Source organism: Thermobia domestica, chromosome 9 (genome assembly GCF_964235325.1).
Source record: "Thermobia domestica chromosome 9, izTheDome1.hap1.1, whole genome shotgun sequence".
In the NCBI taxonomy this organism is placed as follows: Eukaryota; Metazoa; Arthropoda; class Insecta; order Zygentoma; family Lepismatidae; genus Thermobia; species Thermobia domestica.
Window position 1 is genome coordinate 56011683 of NC_137462.1, and position 24254 is coordinate 56035936.

Consider the following 24254-nt stretch of genomic DNA (forward strand, 5'->3'; position numbering starts at 1 on the left):
GTTCGCTCCGCTAGTGGTGCAAAGCGTCGTGTGAAAGAGAGCGTTCAATACCCTTTTTACTGTTCTTTTTGCATCTGTAGTCGCATATCGGAGGTCCATTTTAACACAGAAATGTGATAGCTTAGTAAACAAACTGAGTCTTGATAAGAATGAGAAACCGCAATCGCTGCCTCGTCCAGCACAGAACTAGTTTCCCACGTATTAGCAATGGTTCAAAACTAACGTCACTCACCATACATTTCTGAAATGATACTAATGCAGCACACACGTCGTCGTGTTAATGACTCTTTCCTCTTTCAGAGAAAATCTCCATTAATTTGCAAACCACCTTCGATTTCAAAGAAAAATGATATGGTGGAAGACAGATGGGTAGTGAGAGGACGGTATTGACATACGAGCTAAGATTTGTTCTTCTAATATAACGCTGCTTCTCTTATTTGCAAAAAAATCATTTTAAATTTACCAAGTCTTGTATTCTATCTCACTATGGAATCTACAGGTAGAACCTGAGTATATTCAGCCTTGTGAAAAGAGAGGACTAGTTGCTCCAACACTCTTTTCACAAGTTTTAAACACAAAAACTATCACATTTCTGTCTTTAAACAGAGCACTATATTTACTTATGAGCCATAGAATGAAGTTCGATCATTTGATTGCAGTTTAAGGTTCCTTTTCATCGTCTAAGTTAGACGAACACATCATATGTTTCCTCACTTCAGCCGAATTCTACACCCACAAATACATGAAATTATCGTAACTTTCAATGTACCACTTTCGCTTTGCTGAGAGAATTATTTACTTACAATCTATAGTATATAGAAAAATATCTAATAAGCAATACACTTTTTTATGTAAATTGGAAATAGTTATATACAGGAACTGGATAAAAAGTAATTGCAACCCCCATTGTTATAATTCTTAGCTGGATTTAAGCACAGAACATCAGTTATATTCCTTCAGTGTAATTGCCTCCCATTATCGCCTTCTGCCACACGTATAGAAGGCGTCGTACCTTATAAGGTGTCAATCTTTGTCGGTGTCCTGTATGGACCACCATATGGGACGGATGATGGTTTCTCGTATGTTGTAGTGCTTCCGGCGAAGTAGTTCCTTCATTTTGGCGTGAAAATTGTCACGAAGTCCCTGAAAACATTGTTTTTTACACTTCACCCAAGTACAACTTCAATCTTGATCCCCACACGTTGTTCGTCTTTCCGAAACATTGTTATGGTGCATCCACTTTTTTACGACACTGATGCTTTTGATTGAATAACACAAATTCGTTGCCACTCGCCACGCATCGTCACCCCCCACATTCCTTTATCACCTACGGAAATCGTACCTTGTTATATCGTAAGTAATGTCACAAAGTTTGGAGTGGCGCTGTAGGCATCCAGAGTGGCACAGTGCAGCCATCTGTGTATAAAGCGGAAGATGCATGTAGTGTGTGTTTGACTGTTCATGACATACGTTGATATTGTATTGAGTTCTGATGGAGTGGGGCAATTACGAAAACCGTGTAGCAGTAATTGCACTACACAAGGTCGGGAAGACAGCAGGTGAGATTTTCAAACTCCTGAAACCCCTAAAAATCAGCAGGAGATTCGTGTATTGCGCCATACAGCGATACACCGAGACTGGAACGGCAGCTGACCGCGCAAGAAGTGGAAGACCACGAACGGTACGAACCCCGCAGGTCCAGAAAACAGTCGCAGCAAGAATTTAAAGAAATCCTGTTCGAACATCACCAGAAATTCCATGTCTCGTGTGCTCAGGAGTGACCTACATCTACGGGCGTATAAGAGGCGGACTGGTCACTTTCTGACCCAAACATTAAAGTCGCAGAGGGTCCTTAAATCAAAGAGACTGTTGCGGCGTTACGCCAACAGTCTGCACAGGAAGATTCTGTTCACTGACGAAAAGATGTTCACAATTGATCAAATCTACAACGCTCAAAATGACCGTGTGTATGCCACGTCATCTACTGCAGCTGCTGAGGCAGCTCCAAGGGTTCAGAGGGCACATCATCCTGCCTCAGGATGGTTTGGTGGAGAGTGAGCTACTCAGGCACAACCGAGCTGCATTTTTGCGAACAAGGTGTTAAAACATCTGCCAAGATGTACCAGGACACAGTGCTAACATCTATAGTGAAACCACTGTCTGCTACCATGTTCCCTGGAGAAAGGTGGACCTTCCAGCAGGATTCCGCTCCAGGCCACAAAGCGAAAACAACCCAGGACTGGCTGGCACGGAACGTCCCTGACTTCATTTGTACCGCTGATTGGTCTTCTAGCAGCCCGGACCTTAACCCGTTGGACTACAAACTTTGGGCAGTCCTTCAGGCAAAGGTCTGCCATAAACGGCATCCATCTGTCGACAGTCTGAAACAATCCTTGACCCGAGCAGTGAACAATTTTCTCATGTACGTGGTGCGTAATGCCATTGACCAGTGGCCGGAAAAACTTCGTGCCTGCATCAAGGCCAAGGGGGAACATTTCGAAAAATGATTCGTGCGTCAAGTGTACAACATATCAATGTAAAACATAACCAAAATAAATTTTCGTAGTGTTAATATTCTGTGTTATTCACATTCAAACTTGTGACAGTATTTATGATATAACTAGGTATAATGATTGGACATAGCCCTCTGATTAAAAAAAATAAATACAATGTTACTACTACTTTTTATCCAACATTTGTAAGTAGAATGAAAAGCTTGCTTTTATCTTTATTTTGCATTGTACAAGCTTTGTTTAGTAGACTTAAATCCGATTAAAACTACTCACTGAGCGAAACAATACATTTGTTGTAAAAAAATTAACGTATAACAGTTTCGCCAACTATCCACTTGGCTTCATAAATAAGTGTCAGGTTGGCAGCCCATGCCTGGTTATAGTGATTAGTATTATATTTGTATATAACTGGATTTTGATATTAAAAGGCTGAGAGAGAAAAGCCCAAATACCGTAAACTAATTTGCTATACCTACAGTCCTAGCAGGATATTTTTACATGGTAGAAGCGTCGGACTCAATCCGAACAGATTGAATTGCACACTCCTCTACCGGACAATCTTTATATTAATCAAAAAATGGACTTACAACTTACTAGGTACATACTATAGACTGTGTAGACTGTGTTTTTGTTTCTCTTCTCCTAAAAGTATAAATAAAATTGATCTGGCAGAACTTTATTCCACAAACTAGATCCAGCAAGAACACAGATACAGAAATATTCCCGAACAGGATTCTAGACTACCTTTTAATATCCACTACCCACATTTAACGAAGTACTCCGGACAAATAACCAAAAATTTCGATCATTTCTTAATGTTATTTGATCATTCGACACTACTCCAGTTATTGACGGCGGAGAAAAAGAAGTAGTTGCTTTCTACATACTTACTGGACATTGTATTAGACTTAAGTTCTTCAATTAAAAAAATCAAAATACATTGGGAAATCTTACATATGAACAGTTGAAGAGCAAGTTAACAAGACTAAGTCGTCCCAAGTTGCCAACCTACATGGCAGAATTCGAAATATATCAAATACATTAGAGTGGAAATGAACCCATGGACGACTTGTAGAAACGAACTTTTCTATAAATTTCATGGCTTATACGGTGAAAAAGATATTTTTGATATCAGTTTGTCCGCTTGTCTTCTATTTTTCTGTTCATCCTTTGATATGTTAACATTTCTAGATGCCCGATTTGTAAGACCTTCATGAGAATCTGTAGAGTAGCTCTTCGACTTTCAGCTCTTTCTTCAAGAATGAGGGTAATGATATACTGAAAAGTGTTAATTGTAAACTATTTACTACAAAACAGCTCCAATAATTTTACTTATTTTTAAAAATCAGTCATTTCTATTGTTAGTATAACTGACAAGAACTACTAATATTGGAATTAGGTTATCCATTTTCGTATATAATCTTTAGTAGAGATTAATAAATAGTGTAGAGTCCTTCAAAAGTGTTTATAATATCACAGTTTCGTAGTGATTATGGTTATTTTTTTATTTATGTATGTTTCACATACAGATCTAGTGTCCATTTTACACTGAAACAAAATATATAAGAAACAACAACAATAATATATATATATAATGTGTACCATATTTACAAAGAGTGTAGTTAGTTTCTAAAACGATTTTCGGAGTCAAAAATATCAACATCGAACGATAAATTATTGTATTTGGTCTAGGAATTAATTCGTGCGGTTGGTACGCACACATTAAAGCTGTAGTACAAACACAAAATACATAAATACCTTAAGAAAAATATTGTTCATCGCTAGCCACCACTTTCGCCCATCTGTCAGGCAATGTACGGATTCCGTGGCGAAAGAAGTCCTCATCCTTGGAAGCGATCCAGTCAGAGACCCATGTTTCGATATCTTCTGAAGAAGTAAACCGCTGTCCAATCAAATCGTTGTTCATGCCATCGAACAAGTAGTAGTCCGAAGGAGCAACGTCTGGTGAATACGGCGGGTGGGGTAAAACTTCCCATCCGACATTTTCTAAATAGGTTTTGACCGGTTTTGCGACATGTGGGCGAGCGTTATCATGTTGAACAATAAGTTTATCATGTCTGTTCTCCCATTCTGGTCGTGTTCTGGCCAGAGCTTGCTTCAAACGCATTAATTGTCGTCGATAACGTTCTCCATTCATAGTTTCACCCGGTTGCAGCAGCTCATAGTACACCACACCTTTCATATCCCACCATATGCACAGCATAACCTTTGCACAGTGAATATCTCGTTTTGGTTGTGATGGACCTGGTTCACCTGGTTTCACCCAGGCCTTTTTTCGTTTAGGGTTCTCGTAATGGATCCACTTCTCATCACCCGTAATAATTCGATGCAGAAACCCCTTTCTGCTCTGTCGTTGAAGCAGCAATTCGCAAATGGTTTTTCGTCTTTCAATTCATGTGGAACCCAATGTGACATCTTTTGAATCATTCCCATGGCTTTCAAGCGTTTGGAGACTGTTGTTTGATCAACGCCTAATGCTGCTGCAAGTTGTTCCTGCGTTTGACACGAATCCTGCTCGAGCAATGCTGTCAATTCTTCGTCTTGAAAATTTTTTGGCTGTCCAGTTCGCTCTTGGTCTGCCAAGCCGAAATCACCACTTCTAAACCGTGCAAACCACTTCTGACACGTTCGCTCAGCTAGAGCATGGTCACCATACACTTCCACCAAAATACGATGACTTTCAGTCGCACTTTTCTGCATGTTAAAGTAATGCAGCAGGACACCCCGCAAAAACACTTTATCAGGCACAAATTGCGCCATGTTCACTTAACTACAAACTGGTGTTGTTGACGCTTTAATCCACTGCCCTATACTACGAACGATACGCGATGACAGGGGTTTGCAACACATGTGTGGATACACGGAACTGTGGGACGCTCCGTTCGTTGCGCCATCTCTTGTCCACCTGCACGAATTAATTCCTAGACCAAATACAGTGATGCCTGAAGTACAAAGAACGTTGTGTAATTGTGTTGGGTGTTACATATGTTAGTAACGTATGGCTGCGAGTAAGGCGAGAAGGTTCACGAAAATTAAGAACAGAAACCAATAATTTGGAGTCAGTTTTTCCATTGATTATTTTATGGAGAAGCAGGAAGTCGGCCACCATCTGTCGAGTAAATGGAGTCTGTATATTAAGTTTGGTTAGGAGCTTTGTTTAATTGAGGCTACGTACTGAAGGAACTCTTGTTGAAGAATGGCGAAAAAAAAAAAAAAAAGATAAGAACAGAATCAAAACAGGATAACTTTTAAACTACAGGCATATTCCTTATCGGTGAGCATATTTAATTTTAGGAGATACGAAAATTTTGCAGAAAATACTGAGTGATTTGAGATCGCAGATTTCAGTAAATGTGAAAGAATACCCAATATTCTTATAGCACTCTTCACCGTAACAGTGATATGATTAGCGAATGTTTCTTATCGAATACTGTTCCGAGGTCTTTATGTTTCACGACTCTTTCAATAGGACAATTATTAATATAATGTGTGATACATTTTATTTTTCTTCAAAGATATAATATTTTTGAGGGTTCAGTTTTACATTCCAAGTTCACATCAGTCAGTAAGTTTAGTGAGAATTTGTTGACGTCGTAGGGCATCGTCTATGGTGGAGATTTTATGGAAAGTTTTACAATCATCAGCAAAGAGAACAATGTTCGTAGATGGTAAAGAAAGGAAGGAAGGGAGATTATCCCTGTAAAGAAGATATAGCAATGATCCTGGTATATTATCTTGAAAACCCCCCCAGGAAGAACTGGGACAAATTTGGATGATGTATGTGGCAGAACAACACGTTGCATAGGATCAGTAAGATAATCTTTTAGTAAAGACGGGAATTTGTAATAAAGATTAAATCTATTGGAGAGCTTGTGTAGAAACAGATGGATTTCAATTTTATCTAAAGCTTTTGAGAAATCTAAGTATATTTACATCCAGTTGAGAAGTTCGTGAAACACAATCTGTAACATGAATAAGAAATTGTGATAGGTTAGTAAGGCATGATTTCTGTTGCAGGAAGTCATGCTGTGCGATTTTCAAATAAGAGGCTGTGGACTTGTAAAATCTGTCCTTTATGATTTTCTCGCAAAAAATTGACAGTGGAGAAAGAGAAATGGGTCTATAAGAACATATTTCAGTTTTAGTGCCAGATTTATAAATTGTAATAATGTTAGCCTGTTTCCAAAGTTAGGGGGAAATGTCTTCTGTAAAACAACTGTTAAATAGAAAAGCCAAAGGGTAAGCAACTGACGCGGTTGTATTGCGAAGGAAGATTGTATAAATATTGTCAGGTTCAAGAGCACGATGGGTAGGTAGAGCTGACAAGAGTGACTTCACTTTAGCGGGTGTATTTGAAATCGAGGATAGAGAATGCGAACAAATAGCGTCAGGATCAGCAAGAGGATTAGGTACTGTCTGGGTGGAGAAATTTGTGTAGAAATCAATGAATTATTCATCTCTGTGTTCTTCAGTAACAGTGCTGCCAGCATAGTTGACATTCTTGAGTATACTAGTTTCATTTCTCCTTGAGTTTTTGAGAGACTAAAAGCTGTTAGATTTCGAACAAAACGAAATTGCAATGTCGGAAACATAATTATTGTATTTTTTTTCTAAGTAGGAACTTGGCATATCGACGACTTTGCGAGAAATTATTATAAGTAAACTGGTTTGGATGTTGTTTCCTGATTGACAACGCGAGCTTCTTGTTTTTAAGACTAGACCGAATCTCAGCATCAGACCAAAAAGGGAACTTAGATAACTTTTGTGGTTTTTGGGGAACAAGGTCTTCGACAGCAGCTACAATGGCATGAATTAGATGCGCTGTAGTATCATCGATAGTACTATTTCCAACAAACACCATCGAAAAGGATCTAAGGCACGACAGATGTCATCCCATGGAGCCCTCTTCCTCACATGTCAGTCTATTAACATGTTTCGCAGGACTATATTTTCTAATAGAAGTTCGTACGTTAAGACAAAATGTTGTATCTAATAAATCATGATCAGGAAAAAAAAAATGATGCGTGGAGTTCTCTTATTTAGTGAGCAGACAACATAATCCAGGTTACTGTAAACGTGCCTGTTGAACATATATTGACGTAAGCACAGACCATGAATAAATGTATCTAAAAACCAGTTATAATTTCCACACTTACGAACCCCCATATCAGGTGATATCCAATCAGTGGACAAATTAAAATCACCCATTAAGACCACATTGCTTGAAGAAAGGGCTTTTAATACAGAATCCCTACGACTTTCCAAGATATTTAAGGGTGAGATTTTGTATGGCCTATAGTATCAACCAAGGAACTCTCTCTTACCTTTAGTAACATGTACACAATTTGTTCTTAGGTCGTAACTTACTTTGCAGGTCCATTGATTGTTTACACAACCGTAACAACACCACACCGAGTGGATTCACCATCTTTCCTATATATGTTAAAATGAGGTGAAAATGGAAGTTCATTATCATGTACAAAATAGTTCAACCACTTGCCTCCAGTGACAACCAGGCAGTTATAAACACTAATTCAGTTTTGTGAATTTTATAGTCCATTAACATATTCTTTATGCTTCTGACATTTTGATAATAACAGAGAAATCGACCATGGTATTGTCAAATTACGTAAAAAATTAACTTGTGAGGAGAGAGCATTAAAAGTGAAAACTCTGACACATGTTCCAAACAGTAATCTCGAATTCAGCTCTACATAATTTCGGGGTGTCCATCTGCAAAAACACAGAAGACCATCACATAACATTAAGACACCAGTACAAGTTGTAGCAATAATGCGAATACACGACAGGCTTTTCCCGTATCGCGATCGGAAAAAAGAGAAAACACAAAGAGTAAATCCTAAATGAAATCAACAATTATTTTCAGGTGCATTATTCACTAGCAATTTGTGTCGACGCAGCACAAAATTTGCGGAGTCTGATACGGCAGTATTTCATTAGTATTTTGTAGGTCTTTCACTTATTAATAGCATTTTAATAGTAGTTTCTCCTAAAACACTTACGTGTACGAAGTATTTACCATACATCAACAGAGCCGTTTCTTGTAGATTCTATCCCACAAACACCATGTCCATCAGTTTAATTAGTCAATTCACTTACTATAAAAGTCTTAGAACAGAATGCTATGGAAGACTATATTTTAACGTGTGTAAGGCGATCTGGGCACACTGGCGCCGCCAGAAATGCAATTAATCGAGTACAATAATTTCTGCGTCACTGTTTTACGCGAAATAGGGTTAGGAAAGATGAGAATTCTCATCTCGCCCAAAATGGCGTAAATTCTTATCTTCGATATATATATGTTACTGATAAACCGTTAGTAGAGATGAGATTGAGTCAATTTAGGTATCAAACTACTGCGGTAACGAAAAAAAAAAATGAAAAATTAAATAAACTTAAAAGAAAAATAACCGACTTCAAGAATGCACTAAAAAGCAGAAAACACAAACCTAAAAAAAATTAACGTACTAGAACAAAAATGCTGAAAAATACGAAATAATTAGTGCTAGAAAGCAGGTAATAAGCGTTTACAAGCTTCAAATAATTCAGTGCCGTTATATATAAAAATTCGGAAATCTATGCCAAGCCAAATAAATCGGTGCCTCATAAAATCTTCATCCAAAGTAATTTTATATTTGTTTGGCTTGGCACAGACTTAATACTTTTTTAAAGATCATGGTAATGAATTAGTTTGCCTCTTATTATTATTATATGCTTTTTAGCGCTTTTATTTTCTACCATTTAGAACTTACATTGCAGTTCGTTAATATTGTTTTGTTTTTTAAACAAAAGAAGTTTTATAACCATCTTCTTTATTACCATATTCTTTTACAATTATTCATTGTTTATCGTAACATACTGTTTACGTAATATAATTATATTTAAAGAATTTCTTAGTTATCTTACTAGTATTATGAGTCGTGTTTATTTGAACAAAGTTTAAATAAAAATCTCATAAACTGTTTAAAATATTGTAAACAATATCCAATATTTCGCTACCGATGAGACGGCATAATAGTCTGCGGGGAACTGGAGGGAAAATACTGTAAAATTCACTTAAGTAGAGCTAAGGTAGAACAATTATACTCGGGAGTTGTTTTCTCTCACTGCCAAATCTTATCACAAAATTGCGTTCTAAAGCAGTATAATACAAAATAAGTACAAATTCTCTCATGTTTGGGTGGAAATAGGCGTCCCCTAGATCTGACGATCTTGGAAATTATTTCTCACGAAGCAAGCTAAGTGAGGAGAGGTAGGCCACTCAATTCTATAAGCTCCACTGCAAGCTAAGTGGGCAAGGACTACAACGAAGCTCTACTGAAAGCTGGATGGTTCTGTGATATGGAATCCCTCAATGCTCTACTGAAAGCAGGGAGAGAGGTAAGGGTCCCGACAAGGCTCCACTGCAAGCCAAGCGGGAATGAAGGCCTAGAGCTCCACTACATGCCAAGCGGGAATAAAGGCCTAGAGCTCCACTACATGCCAAGCGGGAATGAAGGCCTAGAGCTCCACTACATGCCAAGCGGGAATGAAGGCCTAGAGCTCCACTACATGCCAAGCGGGAATGAAGGCCTAGAGCTTCACTACATGCCATGCGGGAATGAAGGCCTCAGGGTTTGAAAAAACCCAACCCACCTGAGCCCATGTGGGTTTTTTCGGGTTTAATTGTTTTTTTTCGAAATATTTCAATCTCTTTGGGGTAAAAATGTTAAAATATGATTTACATTTCATGAGTGTCATTGTCACAACTTGCAACAATTCTCTATTCACTGCTGTTTTGAAAAAATTGCCGCCACTTTGAAATTTTATATTGGATTGCCGAAAAAATCTATACAGCAAATTTAGAATGTCGTGTGCTTCTACCTTCAAAATATCAACTTAAAAAGTCCGAAAATTGCACCTTGTAGCATGGATACCCGCTATTTAGAAAAATGGCCGCCATTTTGAAATTTTATGCCGCCAAAATATATACAGCTAATTTGGTATCTACTGCTTCTACTTTGAAAATTTCAACTTGAAAGACCTTAAATTGCGCTTTGTAGCGTGGATATCAGCGGCGGCGCAAATCTATCTTCAACATTGGGGGGGCTATAGCCCCCTCCTTGACGCTCAGGTATACACTGGAAAAAATGGGCTTCAATCTAGTGATGGGTAAATTCCCGGGAAGATATTTTTCGGGAATATTCCCTGGGAAGATTCCCAAAATGGGAATTTATCCGGGAATTTATGTTCAATCTGAATGAAAATTGCATTCTATTACTATATTATGATTTCAAAGTTGAATTAATTTTTATTTCACAGCATATTATTACTGTTGTCAGCAGAGGATTCTTTAAAATGTATATTCTAAACGGTACCATGTTACTTTGTTAACACTTTATTATATTTAGAAAGTGCGCATACATGTATATTTATTTACAATATGTTCTATCATTTAAATATGTGTGAAAAAATCATATAGTAACAGTTTAAATTTATATGTAAGTGGGTTTGCTCAACTTGACTCTATTGCTGATATTACATACACATTAAATTTATAAATGTTATAAACTATTTAGATTGGGTAAATGCTAGAAGATACATGTTTCACCAATTTATCAACATTTGCGCATACATATTTATGTTCACAAAATTTGCAAGATGCTTACTTATCTTTATATTTTAGCACGTAACATTGCATATACGAGCTTTCATTCTTCCTATTTTTCGAAATTCCATACGTTCATTCACATGTAAAAGAAGTTCCAGTACCTCTTCAGAAATTCGAGTCAGAGAGAGGAGACAGACTGACGTCTATTACTAATTTTGGTTCACGGTTTATTAATAGTACTTCATCTGTATTTCTACATAATTCTAAATTACTTTACAAAATGGTACCTTTTCATCATTTGTAAATTATTACTTTGCTAATTTTGGCTGTTCTTTAGCATTGGGGGCCAGCTTTTCCACCTACTTTTTTTTTGCGATATTCTATTCCGATGCGGTTGTTTTATGGTTTCATACGTTAAATTACGTTACCAACATTAAATTTAGGCAGCATTGCCGAGCGAGCGTCAGTGAGGGAAGGCGGGTTAGAGCCCCGCAGGACACGTTGTTCTCTATCTTCGTTACCAACAATTCACATTCTTTTCTCAAATAAATGATTTCGACTTAACTTTACGGTTTGTACAAATCCCTTACCACCCTAAAAAAATGTGTTCGATACTTTCTTGACTACTTGAACACCACTATCGACTCATTTAATCCGTAAATCATCGTACTTTTTGCTAGTTTTGGTCCCCAACACTAAACAATTACTCTACTTTTTGTGCAAATGGAAATGGAACTTAAAAAATCATATTATTAGTTATATAATGTACTGTCAAAAAATCTTAAATATTTTAACCTCCAAATTCTTTAAATCCTAGAAGTAAGTCATAATATATTAAAATAAAGTAATTAGTCATATAGTTCTTATAATTTGGAAGATAAAGTAAAGAAATGGAAATAAATTCCTTCCCGGGAATTTATAGGCCAGGGAAAAAACCCGGGAATATTCCCATTTTTAAATTCCTTCCCATCGGGAATATTCCCACTGCCCATCACTACTTCAATCGTGCTTTACACTGGATAAAACGGCAAAATATGGTTTAGCCCCTCTCTTGATCATATCCTGGATCCGCCCCTGTATATATATATATGCGATGTACAAAATGTTTATGAAGGCGGAAAACAATGCTGAGGAGGATTAGCCATGTCTGTCCTCCACAGGGAACATAAAATATGACGACATTATTATTGCTTTACAACTTTAAAATCCGACTGGCAACACTGAAAACTGTTTACAAGGGATGATCCAAATATGATCATTCCCTATAAACAGTTTTCAATGTTGCCGGTCTGATTTTAAAGTTGTAAAGCAATAATAATATCGTCATATTTTATGTCCCCTGTGTGGGACTCCAGGACAACATGGGTAGGGGAGCAGAGTTGTCTTCAACATTAGGAGACGGTCAGATTTGAGGCTTATTCTGGGAGGTATCAATTTCATCTCACTTTCCTTTGTGGCAGTTGGACATAAATAATCACATTTCTTCCTTATATATATATATATAAAAAATCAAATCGTATTATTGAGGGGGACAGTTCCAAGATTGGAGGGGATATGTTCCAATCATCCCCCCGGAATTTTCGCCAGTGGATGTCAGCTATTTTGAAAAAAAGCGCGCCATTTTGTAATTTTACGTTGGTATGCTGCCAAAATCTAAACAGAAAATTTAGAGTGTCTCTGATTTGTATCCTGAAAATTTAAAAGACCGAAAGTTGAACACTGTGTGGTAAAGGCAGACAAACAAACAAATGTAGATCGAGTCATCCCAGGAGCCTCAGTGACGTTCGCCAAATATGAATACCAAATAGCTATATTAATTGAAAACAAAGACGACATTCATCAAAATATCTTAAATATTTTTCAACGTAAAATAAATGGTCTTATTGTTAAAGTTCACTTTCGATACTTTATGCATTCAATTACGGAAATTACCCGAGTACTTGTAAGACCGTTCTTTTCCGAAAATTAATTTAAAAAACTTAACAAAGATAGGCCTATAATTCATATTTTATAAAGTAAATGTTTCAAAATGTCTGATTGTCACATGACCAATGGTGTCGGTGGTCTTCGTGTCATGTGTCACTATAGAAATTCGTAGTGGGACGCACATGGTCGATGTTTATAAATGCGAACATGTATTGGTTGTTTGTAAACAGAGGCATGTGCGGGATAGTACAATATTGAATTTTATAAACTGAAATCTCATTTATTATTAAGTGTATATTATCTTTCAGAATTGAAGACGAAATTCCAGAAATACGGTACTGGAGAGAAGGTTGTACTGTCTGTGGAGAGAAGTTTAAAAAACCCAGATATTGGAGGAGTCATATGATTAAGAAGCATAATATGGAGGGATTTAAATGCCCACAATGTCCTAGGAGTTTCTCTGAAAGTTATCTTTTGAACCGACATTTGATTGTACATTCAGATACACGTACCAGAGACTTTGTTTGCAAAATTTGTGACAAATCATTTTTATCAAAGAATGCACTAGAAAATCATATTCGGTATGTTCACAGAAAAGACAAATACTGTGAAACCTGTCTATGTTGGCCACCGTCGGTTCCATTGAAAAGTGGCCAACTTAGACAGGTGGCCAACTTACAGAAAATAAGTGATTGGTGTAATTTTAGAATAGGATTTCTAGTATTACTTGATTGTAAAATTTTAATAAGCAATACCACGACAGCTACTATTAAATAAATATATGGAGTAATCATAACAATACACAGTACTAGAAAAAATACTACAGTATGTTTAATATATGTGCCTTTTTCTTCCTGAAAACTAGTCTGGTACACTGAAATATTCGAACGGAAAATACAATCACACAACCATAAAATTGAAACATATGTACGCAGTTTATTGAAATTGATATTGTAGCACATTGAGTTATTGAGATTGAAAACAAGAAAAGCAAAATTATAAATTCAATAATTTATATGCAGTTTATATGATTTTTTTCGGCAGTGACAAATATTTTCTGTAGAAGTAGCAAAGCAGTTACTAATAACAAATTTATTCATGGCGTTTCATACTAGACGTATGTCTTTTATTCCTTTTTGCACATATGCACATTCTAATTTTGTAGTAACTACCTCTTGTTAATGGGCTACAAGTGTTTCCCTTGGAGCAAAAGATGTTTTGAGAAAATCTTAGCGGAATTCATATTTGAAAACCTCCGCTACCTTTCAACAAGCCGTCAGGTGCCAATAAATCACAATTGAGATGGTTAGCTTTAACCTTGAGAATTTTCCGGAATTACTGAAGCTCCCCACTGATGAAAGGAGCCGATATAGCTAATGGTTTTACCAAAACAGACAGGGTAAACAAATATGTACTACCATTTCCTGAATTCCTGTACGTGCGTTTTCTTATTCCCCACTTCCTTCACCACCCCTTTGTCAGGATAATATTCTGGCCATTGACCTCCAAGAACAAATAGTGGGAATCTATGCTTCTCTGTCTCCAGTAACAAATACAGAACATTTGGCTCTCATACGGGAATACGAAAGAGTTAAGAAAAATAACAAAACGTATTCGCGTGGCCAAGATACGCAGGTAAATTTATCATTATCATCATAGGGTAAACAATGCTTCATTGTGGCCAACTTCCAAGATAGACAGGTGGCCAACTTACAGAGTAATGAGTAATGAATGTCTTATGGGAAAATGCATGTTCAAGACGAACTAGGCCAAGATAAGCAGGTGGCCAACTTAGAGAGGTGGCCAAGTTGACAGGTTTTACTGTATAGTGTGAAATGTGAAGTGTGTAATATAAAGATATTAAGGAACCGTTTGAAACACCATATGGAAGAACATGTAGGGGTTGCAAAGTATAGTTGTTCTGAATGTAACAGAAATTTCGTTTCAAGAAGAAAATTATGTGATCATATACGCAATCATAACCGAAGTTTCCTTTGTTGCAAAGTTTGTGGGAAAGAGGTAAGAAAACGATTTTTATCAACACATATGAAGAACCACACTAAATCAAAAGAATGCAAAGAATGTGAAGTTTGTGGTGCAAAGCTGTCTAGTATTAATACTCTTAAACTTCATATGACAACCCACACAGGTGAACAGCCGTTTGTATGTGAGATCTGTGGTCGAAAGTTTGCTCGTGACTACAATTTAACAACACCTAAAACTGCACAAAGGAGTTCGTAAACTTGTGTGTGGTTTATGTGGAAAGAGATTTGCTCAGAAGTGGAATTTGCGAACACTATTGTAATCATGTTAGCATTGAAACATAATTAATGAAAGATGATATTTCTCACGTTTGCTAATGGTAATTTTGGCAGATCCACTCTGTGGAAAATTTCAGAAATATTAATTAATTGCAGAACTTACTTGTTTCTTGCAGTGATCCTTAAGTGTCATAAAGTTAATTCATTAATTATTAAAGAGAAAGCAAACGTTACATTCTCGCAATGGTTTTATAAAGTATGTTCTTTATACGGACAGCAATGAATGTAGAGCCCATACGATTGTCATACAACGCAAAATATGCATTATTTTATTTTTGTTATTTCATTAGTATTGATAAATAATGTAGTGGCAAATTATTTTCTTAAATAATGATTCTTGCTGTTCGAAGTGGTATAGTACCAGTGTTGAAGGATAATGCCTTTCTGTATTGCTTTCTGCTCAAGATTATGGATTAGAGACAAAAGAAGTTGTAATTTGTTTATAAAAATGTAACACAGCTTTGGAAAGTAGTACATTAGATCATATATATATATTACAACGATATTACACGGAACGAGTGACAACCTAATACTTTAGACCTCTCGACTATGCCAGCTGGCTGAAGTGAAATGTATATTTTGTTTAATTAGTACTTGTGTGATTGAGGTACTTAATTAGATTGTTGGTAACTATAATTTTCAGTTAGAGTACAGAATGTAATTAGTATGTTCGGATAAGACCTGTTGTGGCTCTCGTGTCGTCGTCTTTAGTGGTCCAAAGAAGTACATAGTACGTCACTTGAGTGCAAAGCATTAATATTATTATTTTCACTAGTCAAAAGGGAAGAAAATTATGCGATCGGCAAGAAGATGAAAAATGTGCGTATTAAACTCTGCTTATTACATCCCCTCGTCTTTAATGTCAAAATAGATGAAATTTTCCTGAATAGCATGCCGGTCATAGCACTGATAACAAGGAGAAATACCTAGAGGTACCCAGTTATTTAAACGTTCTCTCGGACATCCTTGTGCATCCTTGTTCAGTATGGTTTAATAATATCAGAAATTCGTTACGTATGTTGATTTTAAGTTGTTTTTTTTTCGGGAAACTTCGGGAAAATTTCATATTGAGAGATTCATAGATCCAGAATCGTAAATTTGATACCAAAATTGTTTAAAGTGTTCCTGAATTCATAGTATCTGCATACAGTGATTTGAAATTATCCAGTGTTTGTCAGGCAGATTCACTAGTAATAATATCGTTTATTCGATCTTTTTATTGTCGAGTAGTAGTTTTTGGTTGGGAAATGATTTGTTAATTATGCACGTACTGGCAGGGTGTTTACTAGTCTGGAAAAGCCAAAGAACCGGAAAAAGTCAGGGAATTCGTAAATTTTGGAACAGTCTCGAAATTTTCTATATATTCTGGAAATTTTTATGTTAGGTTAATTTTATGTTTATTTTATGTTAATTTAATGAATATTTCGTGAAAACAAAAGCAGTCTTAAAACAATCGTCTTTCCTATGTTTTCAGTCTCTTTTTGTTAAAGAAATTTACTTGAGTCTACTTTACCGCTATAACTCATTCATATATCCTCGGCTTATAGTGACGTTTTTAACACCCATAGAATTTCTGAAAGCTAAAACCACTTTGCGAACGAGTTTGTAGCCATAGGGGAGAATCCAAATGAAATCAACCGATTTCCAGGTCAATCGTTTCTGACAAATTTATTTATTTATTTATTTATTTATTTATTTATTTATTATTATTATTATTATTATTATTATTATTATTATTATTATTATTATTATTATTTTTATTATTATTTACCTAAGATTGTACCACATTCAGGGATTTGAAAACGGATATTCATTTATTTTTTAGCCGCGCAGGTTTGTTTGTAGCGGCCATTTTGTATAGGCACGTGCGCGTATTTTGCACTTTTCAGAGGATTGCGTTAAACGCTGTAACTTGTTAAGTTTTAAAGATAACGAGTTCAAACCAAAACCATATGAAAGATAATGGAATGCACAACAATGGACAACATACTATGCTCTGTGCACATTGAGACGTACTTAGGACGTAGATAAGAAACGCTCTGAACATCAAGGTTGGAAACCTAGAAATGACCATTTTGGAATGTACAATTTGGAACGAAATAAATAACTCACCTTCAATTTTTTGTCTACATAGAGACTAGTTAATAGACAACGTCCCAAACAAGTTTCAGACCTGAGAGCCGTATGCTTGATTTTTTGGAAATTTTTAAACATTGCGAATTTTCGAAAATCGAGTATTTTCACCATCAAGTATCTCAGGAAGGACACAAGTGAAAAATCTCAAATTTGCATAATAATTTAATAATAAAACAATTAAAGTAAATAGAATATTGTTTACAAATGCTTTTTCGTCCTGTTCCGTACGTTATGAGAACGTGTAAAATACTTGGAATTTTAAACTTATGTCAACAAAATCATTATACCGGTATAGAATTTTTGCTTTTAAAAGCGCCGGTATAAAAATTAATTTAACTAAAAAGTAGCCATATGGCATACCGGCGCATTTCGAGCACTGCCACTATTAATTCAGTGTCTGATAAAAACGGGTAGCGCCAAGTGTAAGATTTATTGAAAGTCAGGGAAGGGGAAGGTAACAAGTTTTGTGGTATTATTTGAAACTGTTATGCTTTCCATTCTTGTGTTCCGGATTAGAAACTTACGAAAAAGAGAGTACAAGAGAATCTTGTGCAAAGTGATTTCTCAAGATCGGTTAAATGAATAAATTATACCCTTGTTGCATTATTCTTGTGTTTTGTTTCTTTTCACAAATGTATCTGACTATTCGCATTGCCTCATTCAAACGAAATACTTACGAGGACTTCTGGTAAGTACGGACTTTGAAATAAAACGTTTGTTTCGTACTTAAATCAGTTTATTTTTCTACAGCGTCTCCTTTTAAATCGGTCCAGAGTCTTGACAAAATTTTTATGCCTTCCGAAAAAAAAAAAGAAAAGAAAAGAAAGGACTTCTCAAATGCTGCAAAATAGATGTTTGTGTCTAGCATAATATCATCAGACGCAAATCATCATCTACCACTCAGGTCTTCAGATCCTGAAGAGTAAAAGGACAGATAGTGCGAAATCTAGAAAGCATAGTGAGTGAGGTAGCAGTTTATAGTGTAATTGGACAGTTTTGTTCTGGTAGTTGGAGCAGTATGAGACGGAACATTGTCCTGATGAAGGAAATTTTTTTCTTCGTTAAATGGGGCCGCCTTTTTATGAGTTGTTTGTGGAAACAATCAAATAAGGACGCATAGTGCTGACCTATAATATTCAGCCTTTCTCCAGATTGCCAATGAAAACGATGCCATGGAAATAAGTAAAAGAAGTCCTAGCCGATGGAACAGTTTTCGCATTTTGATTTTTGATTTTTATTTTTTAAGTATATTCTTCTGCTGAGATGCACTACGTTTACTGTTCTTTGTTGTCTAGCTATTATTAGTATATCCATGTTTCATCAACAGTCACATAAGGGAAAACTTCATTTGGGTTGTGCTTGCACATGTCCAAATACTGTATGAAAATTTTCATGTGATTCAGCTTTTGATCAACAGTGAGCAATTACGGAATCCATCTTGCCGACAGCTTCCTCATATCTAAATATGCGTGACGAATATTAAAAATATGTTCGACTGAAATATTTAGCATCTTAACTATTTCTCATATCGTTACCTAATCTTCTCGAAATAATAATCCCTCTGCACACATCACTAGCAGAAATTAAGTAAGTGCCACCTCAGTGATACCAGATTGTGACATTAATTACTGTGTATACACCACAGTTGACTCGAATATTCAAAACCTAATTGCATAGAAATTATTAGAGAGAAACTAACTTACTTTTTCTGAGAGAAACTAACTAACTTACTACCGATCTAGGCTAGAATTCGCCACTCACATTAACTAAGTAATGATAATTTCTATTTGAGAAAGTTGCGTTACCAGTTCATTCCCGAAATTTAGTTTGTAAAATCTTAAATTAAGACATGCAATTTGCGCAGCTTTTGGAAAATTCGTAAGGATAGTCGTATATGAGGCCTATATGGACTATTTGTTCGAAGGATTTATATATATATATATATATATATATATATATATATATATATACAGTGAAACGTCTACTAACGGACACCTCTATAAAGCGGACACCTCATAACGGACATATTTTGTAATCCCCAAACACTGTAATAGGAAAAACCATGTTGATAAACCTCTCTAAAGCGGACACTCTCTAGTACGGACACGGACAGTCTTTTCTGTCTCTTATAGGTATTATTTACCTCCATATTACGGACACTTTCTCTAGAAACAAGTTGAAAAATACAGAAAAAATACATTTTCAGAAATGCATACATATATCACCAAGGAAACATTGTAATAACATTTTTCCTTGTAAACTGGCTGTTCAGAAACTCAGATGAAGCGTCTTTGTTTAACAACACCTTCATATCCTTTGCTTGCATTCCACTCCCACCCAACCTGTTTTAGAATCAAGTGATTGACAGTTGCCTGCCATTTGGGATGACACGTCATTTTACTGTTTTGCTGGAATCAAGCAGAAGACATGTTTGGTAATTTTTGTTCACGTATTCGCATATTGTCTTAGTGCCTCTATTTGTAGACGAAAGCAATAAGGTGTAAGTTGTTGTGAGCTTTCGAAATGCCACGAGAAGCGCTAATGTTAAAATCGAATTGATTGAATTTTCGAAGAATACTGAGGTGTGCGAAGGATAGCTGAAAATTTTTGTATCGGTAAAACTCAAGAGATCATATAAAACCTAGACAAGTTAATAAAGTTGTGGTGTGAAAATGACAATGAAAATTGTGTCTCATTGCTTTGAACAAAGTTGGTGTGCAAGTGAATGTTTTTATAGAGTGTGGAATGAAAAAAAATCCTGTGTTAGAGTCGATGCTAAAAGCTAAGAATTTAGAGGTAGCAACAGAAATGAATGTTTCAGATTTCAAGGTCTCGAACGAGTGGTTAGAGAAGTTTCGGATTAGACAAAATTTCTTTCAAAGCGATTTGTGGAGAATCCGCAGATATCGACATGCCCACAGTCATAGAACGGTTTGATAAATTACCTTCAATAGTTTGTAATTACATATCACCTTATTTACTAATTTACGTAAGAAAATATCGAAACCTCTCTAAGACGGACACCTCTCTATAGCGGACAATTTTTGATTCCCCACGGCTATCCGCTTTAGAGAGGTTTCACTGTATATATATATATATATATATATATATATATATATATATATATATATATATATATATATATATATATATATATATATTATTTCCTCTTTTGTCTGCTGTTTCTCCAGCAAGTGGTTACCAGTAGAGTTCGTGGACAACCATGACAAAAGTTTTAAATTTTAAGTAGTTTCGCTTCTGAAGAAATCGATGTTTTTCCAACCTTCAGTTTTAACTTGCAATGAACCAACCAGCCTTATATTTATCCTCGTAAGTACCTTTCCTTTCTCTTAAAACGAAATAAGAATGAAATCTTTACGTTTTACGTCCTACGGTTATGCCGGCTAGGCTAAAGAAGAAGGTGATGATGACAAATGAATGAAATGAAGAAAGTGGGAGGAAACGGGAGCACCATGAGAAAACCCACGCACACGGCGTTTGTCCACCACAAAGCTCACTTGGTGCAAGCTGGGATCGAACCAAGGACTCCGTGCACCAGAGATGAAATCTCTACCACCGAGGCACCGCGGCCCTTCCTTTTAAAGCGTCTTTGTTTTTGAGGATAAAACTACAAAATTATTTGCTTTTAACATGCGGTGTAGAGAGTACTGTAATGTCGTCCTTCCGTTTCTGAAGATGGACTTAAAAAAATGTGAACTATATATTTTTTATTATTATTGTCTTACTGTCGATTAACACTAGAAGCATCGCAGGGGTCATGTCGGATAACACCTTTGGAAAATGATTTTTCCTTATTTCGGAAAGTTTTGAACATATTTGCGTGAGTGTCATGACTTTTTATTTCATTTACTTTTCACTTATTCGTAGACTTGAACACTCTTTTCGGTAATTAGATTTTTAAAGCTTAGATTCATTACAGGGGTCATGTTGACCCTTATAAATATAATCCCTTTCATTTCCATTGTTCACGAGTTCTAATGTTTGCAGTTTTAGATAATTCGTAACTATTTCTGTACCTTTTTTCATATCATCATCATCATCTTAAAATTCAGGGTACAAGGAGATATCGTAAGGGTTTTAATTATCACCAGGAAGTTATTAAGATATGACAATGAAATTTTGTCAGTGTTGTGTTTGGTTTTTATATGCTAATGAAGTTAGCTCCTAATGATTATCATTTTTTACAGGGTGTGCCAAAAGTGACCAAAGTTCAAGATTGATAAGATTGAGGCTAGTAGTGTGATAAAGTTCCTGCATTTGAAGGGTAATGATGCCAGACAAATTCATGACAACATCAAGGCTGTGTATGGCGATGATTGTGCATCTTCTGACGCCATTGTAAAGTGGAAAAGGGAATTCCAAACTGATGATATGTCCCTCATAGACGAGCCAAGATCATCCATGACGGACGATGCAGCCACTGTGAAGAAAGTGGAGTGTTTAATCCTCGAAGACAGACATGTAACCATTCAAACGATTGTGAATGAGAGTGGTCTCAGTTATGGTAGTGTGTGGAAAATTATCCATGACGAACTTCACATATCTAGGGTATCTGTGCAATGGGTTTCTCCTTTTCAGAAGCAAGCACGGTGTGAGCTTTCCCAACAGATGTTGACGCTTATAGAAAACAATGAACAGGATTTTTTAGGCGTCTGGTAACCATGGATGAAACTTGGATATATCAGTGTGCTCCGGAAATCAAAATATATTTGTATAGATTTACTATCCTTCAAATTCAGGAACTTTATCACACTGCAAGCTTCAATCTCTTACATCTTGCACTTTGGTCACTATCGCGCACCCTGTAAAAAAATGAACAATTAGGAGCTAATTTCGTTAGCATAACACTGACAAAATTTCATCATCATATCTTAATACCTTTCTAGTGATAATTAGAACTTTAAGATACCCCTTCGTATCAAGTTACATGATGATGTTTTCACCAAAATCTTTCAGGTCAAACTACAGATAAGGAAAAGTGACTGATGAAGAATTTAGTGATACAAGTAATGATTAATCAAACAATTATGGCAAAGGCAATTGATGAATTATTATCGATTCAAAAATGTTTTTCTGTGAGCTGTGAAGAATCTGCTAGCTGTTTCAGTAATAATGAACCCGTGACAGCTGGAGTATAAGAGGAAAACTTGTAGACCGCAAGATATTAGACTGTTTTCAGGTTGAACAAAGTTCGTGTGCATATGTTCGCAGAAGAGCTAAACATTATAACATATTTCCTAAGTCTCCGGATCTAACTCTATACTCTGTTCGAAACACCTGCGTATAGTAGATGGATGTTTGATGAGACAGTTTTCCACTCATAACATAAAACAATGTGTTGGGAAACTACAAATAAATTTGTGCTTTGCAAGATAGTTACTTCACTTCCGTTTCTTTTGATGTAAGGGGAAAAAAATATACAGAAGGGAATCAAAAGAGGGCGGTAAGATGATAAGACAACCAATGCTTCGACTGCAACTAACAATAAAACAACAGACATTTCGATTTGCAAAGTGTATAACGGAATCAAGACAGAAGGTTAATGTATTCACTCTAAGAAGTGTATCTCACTTAGGGTAGAGTTAAAAAAAAAATTGAATAGGGGACAAAACTTGCATCATATCGTAGTACTTTACCATGGAAAATTCTAATTCTCTAAAATAATTTTTAGACGAAGCGCAATGGGCCTGCATTTTTTTAAATATAAATTCGAATTTGTATATGAGGCAAAAGTTGTATCATATCGTAGTACTTTACCATGGGAAATTTCATTTCTATAAAGTATATTTTAGCTAGCTCGCAATGGGCCTTAAGTTTATAGACTCTGTAAATAAATACACCTTTATAGTGTATATGTATAATTATTAGGCAGCTCTTCGCTTGAAGTAGACTAATTTGAATGTGTTAAGATTCGTGGACGTATCCAGGTGGACTCTGTGTTACAGGCTACATCAACCCAGAATTCACCACGAGGAGGTGGCTGCCATCGAGTGCCATCTCACCCCCCGCGAACATTAGATTGAATATTTCATAAGTTTCATTCACGTCTTCGTGCAAAATACTGCGACTTTGTCTCAAAACTAGGCATTCTCGAGTGAATTTTGAAACCAATAAAGAAATCTCTCTCTCATACCCCACATACTGATGATGAAGCTTCACTAATCTTTCCACTGCTTGCGTATGACATGGAAACTCTGGGATATCAACACGAGTATTTTCTGAAGAACAAATTTCTTGCAATTTGTCGTCTGTCACATAAGTCGGTATTGGCGGTTCTGTTATGTTACACTCATTCCAGTTTATCATTTCTTTCTAATTATTAGCCTCGAAGTTTAATACTGGCTCTTGGAAGGAACGAATTTCAGAAGGTTTACATTGTTTACTGGATTGATGGATTTTATCGGCAGCAAGGTATAGCCGTGTAGCTGATCTATCTTAACCAATCATAGCAATGAGAATATTTTCAAAATTCGCATATAATGCATTTCTGGAAAATACTTTATTGACAGATGATTAAGAACAAATATTTAGCTCGGTATTTGACAAGAGGTTTGAATTTAATGTTAAACCACACTGGTGCATATAATTTTATCACGAACTTTGCAAGAGTTTTAAGCTCCCTTGAAGGATTTGACGATATATATAGACGCAAAAGTGTACGAGCCATTGTTAACCAGCGGCCATGCACAAGTTTCCCAGGTTCCA

At 36.1% G+C, this 24254-nt stretch overlaps 1 protein-coding gene across 7 annotated transcripts in view; it reads left to right on the top strand.

The window, feature by feature from the left end:
- Window positions 1-24254, top strand: part of LOC145694669 (uncharacterized) — a 508204-nt gene that overhangs the window by 48606 nt on the left and 435344 nt on the right. For 4 of the 7 annotated variants that reach the window (XM_081771146.1, XM_081771145.1, XM_081771143.1 and 1 more), the window contains exon 7: window positions 13380-13652. The exons of 2 other annotated variants lie outside the window; for them this stretch is intronic. In XM_081771146.1, coding sequence (XP_081627272.1) covers window positions 13380-13652 — 273 coding nt within the window. Of the gene's footprint in view, window positions 1-13379; window positions 19422-24254 lie in introns of those variants that run through there. One more of the 7 variants, XM_081771153.1, reaches the window with a different exon arrangement.